This window comes from Oncorhynchus tshawytscha, unplaced genomic scaffold (genome assembly GCF_018296145.1).
Source record: "Oncorhynchus tshawytscha isolate Ot180627B unplaced genomic scaffold, Otsh_v2.0 Un_scaffold_7041_pilon_pilon, whole genome shotgun sequence".
NCBI classification, from domain to species: Eukaryota; Metazoa; Chordata; class Actinopteri; order Salmoniformes; family Salmonidae; genus Oncorhynchus; species Oncorhynchus tshawytscha.
Window position 1 is genome coordinate 140001 of NW_024609821.1, and position 5678 is coordinate 145678.

Sequence of the window (5678 nt, forward strand, 5' to 3'; positions counted from 1 at the left end):
TGTCATTATCTGCAGCAGTTAGATAGTTACTCTGTCATTATCTGCAGCAGTTAGATAGTTACTCTGTCATTATCTGCAAGTTAGATAGTTACTCTGTCATTATCTGCAGCAGTTAGATAGTTACTCTGTCATTATCTGCAGCAGTTAGATAGTTACTCTGTCATTATCTGCAGCAGTTAGATAGTTACTCTGTCATTATCTGCAGCAGTTAGATAGTTACTCTGTCATTATCTGCAATTAGATAGTTTTGTCATTATCTGCAGCAGTTAGATAGTTACTCTGTCATTTCTGCAGCGTCATTATCTGCAGCAGTGAGATTTTGTCATTATTGCAGCAGTTAGATCAGTTCTGTCATTATCTGCAGCAGTTAGATAGTCTGTCATTATCTGCACAGTTCATAGGTACTCTGTTAGACAACTCTGTCATTATCTGCACAGTTAGATAGTACTCTGTTATCTCCATAAACAATCAGATGACATTATCTTTAGATAGTTTGTCATTATCTGCCAGTTAGACAATCTGTCATTATCTGAGCAAATAGGTCTGTCATTATCTGCAGCAGTTAGATAGTTACTCTTCATAGACAGTTAGAATCATGACAGTTAGAAGTTACTCTGCACTGTAGATAGTTAGTTACTCCATAGACAGTCATGACAACATGGATGGTTACTCCATAGACAGTCATGACCACATAGTTACTCCATAGACAGTCATGACAACATGGATGGTTACTCCATAGACAGTCATGACCACATAGTTACTCCATAGACAGTCATGACAACATGGATGGTTACTCCATAGACAGTCATGACAGTTACTCCATAGACAGTCATGACCACATAGTTACTCCATAGACAATCATGACATGGATGGTCTCTCCATAGACAGTCATGACAACATGGATAGTTACTCCATAGACAATCATGACAACATAGATGGTTACTCCATAGACAATCTTGACAACATAGATAGTTACTCCATAGACAATCATTAGAACATAGATAGTTACTCCATAGACGATAACAATGGAGTTTTAGTAGACTCCACCTTGATACTATCTAAATCTTTCTATACATCTAGTCTATTTAAATTAGATGCAAGCTACTGTTAGCATTTAGTTTATCATTGATTTGCTATGGACTTCATATTTATTTAACATATGAATAGTGTTTAGTGACAGAGAGCTCTTCTGTGAGTGTTGTATTGTTGTGTTAGCTATGTGTGTAATGTTATGGACTTACATTAGATTAGCATGAGAAAGAGGTTGTGACAATAACTTGTTTCCTCCCATTGTGTTGTAGTTCAGGGACTAGCATCTGGTGTGTGTGTGTGTGTGTGTGTGTGTGTGTGTGTGTGTGTGTTCATTCAGGCTAATGTAGGTGAGGCCCACTGACACGCTTCATGGAGCGCAATGACAAAAGCTCTCTCTCTCACTCACTCATTCACTCACAAACACACACAGAGCAGTGAGACAAAGGCCCCTGTAAAGATAAGTAACTGAAGGGATGCACACAACAGGGGCTGCAGAGAGCAGATTAAATCAAAGACCTGTGTGTGTGTCTTTGCTTGTGTGCACTCGTGCATACTAGTGTGTTTGTGTGTTTCAGCCCCCCTGTTGGTACATTCCCCCCGTTACAGTTAGAGCTGAGCACCCGCCACTCTAACCCTGCACACGTACGCACACAATGAAACACACACCCATTCGCCCTACTGGACCCAATTGTGCCAAAATATGTTACTGTGTGTGTGTGTGTGTGTGTGTGTGTGTGTGTGTGCAACCTCATAATCTGTCTGGTGTTGTTCTTCCTCTACCATCTGTTGCCTGCATCCAGAGTCTGTCACTCGGGGCCCCTAACGGCCAGGTGCAGGGGCCCGCGTACACACTGGTACAGTAATTGTGGCATGGTGTATGTTTGTGAAGCAGCAGAAGGCATTGCCTCATCTCCTCAGCAGGTTGCACATAGCCAGGCCCTCCTCAACAAACACACAGTCTCTCTCCTCTAGAACACAGTGTTGATCTGGATGTCCACATAGTCTCTCCTCTAGAACACAGTGTTGATCTGGATGTCCACACAGTCTCTCTCCTCTAGAACACAGTGTTGATCTGGATGTCCACACAGTCTCTCTCCTCTAGAACACAGTGTTGATCTGGATGTCCACACAGTCTCTCCTCTAGAACACAGTGTTGATCTGGATGTCCACACAGTCTCTCTCCTCTAGAACACAGTGTTGATCTGGATGTCCACACAGTCTCTCTCCTCTAGAACACAGTGTTGATCTGGATGTCCACACAGTCTCTCTCCTCTAGAACACAGTGTTGATCTGGATGTCCACACAGTCTCTCTCCTCTAGAACACAGTGTTGATCTGGATGTCCACACAGTCTCTCCTCTAGAACACAGTGTTGATCTGGATGTCCACACAGTCTCCACACAGTCTCTCCTCTAGAACACAGTGTTGATCTGGATGTCCACACAGTCTCTCCTCTAGAACACAGTGTTGATCTGGATGTCCACACAGTCTCTCCTCTAGAACACAGTGTTGATCTGGATGTCCACACAGTCTCTCCTCTAGAACACAGTGTTGATCTGGATGTCCACACAGTCAGTCTCTCCTCTAGAACACAGTGTTGATCTGGATGTCTCACACAGTCCACACTCTCTCCTCTAGAACACAGTGTTGATCTGGATGTCCACACAGTCTCTCTCCTCTAGAACACAGTGTTGATCTGGATGTGTCTCTCCTCCACAGTGTTGACTGGATGTCCACACTCTCTCCTCTAGAACACAGTGTTGATCTCCACACAGTCTCTCCTCTAGAACACAGTGTTGTCTGGATGTGTGACTGACTGCTTTGGAAGAACAAATGTTCTGAATATAATCTCCCTACTTTCAGAGCCTGATGGATGGGAGAGTGTTGATCTGGATGTCCACACAGTCTCTCCTCTAGAACACAGGTGATCTGGAGTCCACACAGAGAACACAGGTGATCTGGATGTCCACACAGAGAGCCAGTGGATCTGGAGTCCCACAGGAACACAGTGTTGATCTCCACACAGTCTCTCTCCTCTAGAACACAGTGGATCTGGAGAGAGCCAGTGTTGATCTGGGAGAGAGCCAGTGGATCTGGAGCCACACAGGAACACAGTGTTGATCTGGATGCCAGGAACACAGTGTTGGGAGAGTGCCAGGTATCTGGGAGCTAGAACAAATGTTCTCTATAATCTCCCTGAACACAGAGGGGGGAGATGGGAATGGAGAAAGAACAAAGCCAGGCCTGATGGAGGGAGAGAGGGGAGGGTGATGGAGAAAGAGAAGGTAGGGAGAGAGCCAGGTAGGAGCTAGAGGGGGAGAGAGCCAGGTAGGGAGAGAGCCAGGGGGAGAGAGCCAGGTAGGGAGAGAAAGAGCCAGGTAGGGAGAGAGCCAGGTAGGGAGCTAGAGGGGGAGAGAGGGGGGGAGAAAGAGCCAGGTAGGGGAGAGAGCCAGGTAGGGAGCTAGAGGGGGAGAGAGCCAGGTAGGGAGCTAGAGGGGGAGAGAGCCAGGTAGGGAGAGAGCCGGGTAGGGAGCTAGAGGGAGAGAGAGGGGGAGGTAGAGAGAGAAAGACAGGGAGCAGCTGAGTTGGATAACAGTAGTGATGATCTCTTCCTTGTCTGGCACCACTGCTGAGCAAAGCTTAGCCAAGACGGGGTTCTTTGTCATGTGGGGTAGATTCCAGTGTCCGCTCCATGCTTTACATCTGTTCATGTTTATGGATCAGGGCCCGTATCCACAAAGTGTCTCAGAGTAGGAGTGCTGATCTAGGATCTGTTTTGCCTTTTCAGTCGTAAAGAATAAGATAATATGGACAGGGTTGACCTGGCTCTGAGATGTTTTGGTGATACAGGTCCTGATCTTTGTATCTATAGTCCTTTTAATGAAGCATTATCCTGCTCAGTGGTGGACTTCAAACTAAATCTGTCTTCATGTATTTGAAACTAAATCGCTCTCTCTCTCTGTCTGTCTCTGTGTGTCTCAAGGTGATCTCCAGTGATCCGTCCTGGGTTCCTACCACAGAAGAGGAGTACCTCCACTTTGGAGAGAAGGCTGATTCCGCCAATCAGGCTCTGAAATACATGAACGGTGTTCGGCGTCGTAAAGGGCTGTACGTGGAGGAGAAGATAGTGGAGCATGGCGAGAAACAGAGAACACTGAGCAAGAACAAATAGGCCTGTGTTTCCTGATTGACTCCTACCAACACACACCCGAGACAGACATCATAAAGAGCATCCAGTAGATACTGTCCCCCATCGTCCACCATCATCACCCCTCTAACTGTCACTCAAAATGAGCCACTGATGCTTTTATATTACGGAGCAGTTTTGCTGAAAACCTTAGAAAATGTTTTTTAGTCCAGAACTAGACTTAATCTGTGTCTAGGAAACCAGCCCAATGGGTTTTAATAGCTGGACATGCAGCTGTGTCTTTACCCGGGAGAATCCCTTTCAGCTATGCATAATTGACGAGTGTTCCCGTTCAAATCCAGTTTTTCTGTTAAGTGAAGTGGCTTGAATTCATTTCTGCTCTCAACCTAATTGAATTGCAGTACCCAGCCCCCTGAAGAGCAGCATTTCATTTGGAAAAACAGAAATATGATGCAAAGTGGGATTGTACGTTTTTTAATTATTTGGGGACAGCGCTAGCGAGCTATAGCCTTGTTGGTGTGCTATGGTGAGAGCACTGGGTAAGGTATCTGTGTACAAGACATAAAGCAAAATGTACAGTATTTACCAGAAAGCAATAAAGAAAGAAAATTGTGTGTTTTTTGTTTTATTAATCAGGAGTGATATGTGTGTGGGTCATTCTTGAGATGTGGTGGCATTTGGACATTGCATTTTGGAAAATAATTACTTAATGTTTCTAGATTTAATTGAATTTAAATGTATTTGGGTACATCTTCCCATTCTAAATCAAATAATAGGGTAGCTTAATGACGTTAAATAATTGTTACCATTATGATAACATGCCAGCAGTAGGAGTAGCAACACAAAGGACGGTAACACCAATGACACATTTTCGGTCATTGAGGATTTTACTAGATGAGGCCACGATGTTCATTAACCCTTTTTAAAATAATTTACTAAAGTGATATAATTAATTATTTTGCTCTCAATTTCCCTTTATTTACATTGAGTAATACCAATAACACATTATTCAGACACACCAAATTAATAATGTATCATTGTTGCAGATTAGAGGGTGTGTGTTCCCCTAAAATAATTATGAGACAGTTTGCCATCACTGGGAAACACCTTTCACTTCATTCCATGTACTAGAACAACTGTCTAGAATGGCTCTACAAGTTCTCCCTCCTCATTCCCCTATTTCTCCTCTCACAGACATGTTCCCATTGTGTTGTCTGACCCCTGTCCTTCCCGCCCACTCACCTCCCCTCCCCCACTCCTTCCCCTCTCCCGGGCTTGAGGAAGAAAGATCTCTTTCTCCACCAAGAAAACAAAGGAGATCAACGGTTATTGAGGTGTGTGTGTGTGTGCACACATGTAAAGTAACAGGAGACCGCACAAAATATTTAAAACACACTGGCCAATGGCTGAGCTTGATTGGTAATGGGTTGAATGATTGTGAGCTAGTATGTCCATCTATTGGTCCTTACACCAGGAAAGGGCTTCCTGGGGTGAAAAAG

General features: G+C 44.4%; 1 protein-coding gene across 3 annotated transcripts in view; it reads left to right on the plus strand.

Annotated features, from left to right (window-relative positions):
* efl1 (elongation factor like GTPase 1) overlaps window positions 1-4793 on the plus strand; it is a 111802-nt gene extending 107009 nt beyond the window's left edge. For all 3 annotated transcript variants that reach the window (XM_042319011.1, XM_042319013.1, XM_042319012.1), the window contains exon 23: window positions 4015-4793. In XM_042319011.1, the coding sequence (XP_042174945.1) occupies window positions 4015-4203 (189 nt within the window). In that variant the 3' untranslated portion in view covers window positions 4204-4793. The remainder of the gene's footprint in view (window positions 1-4014) is intronic.
* Window positions 4794-5678: the final 885 nt, after the last annotated feature.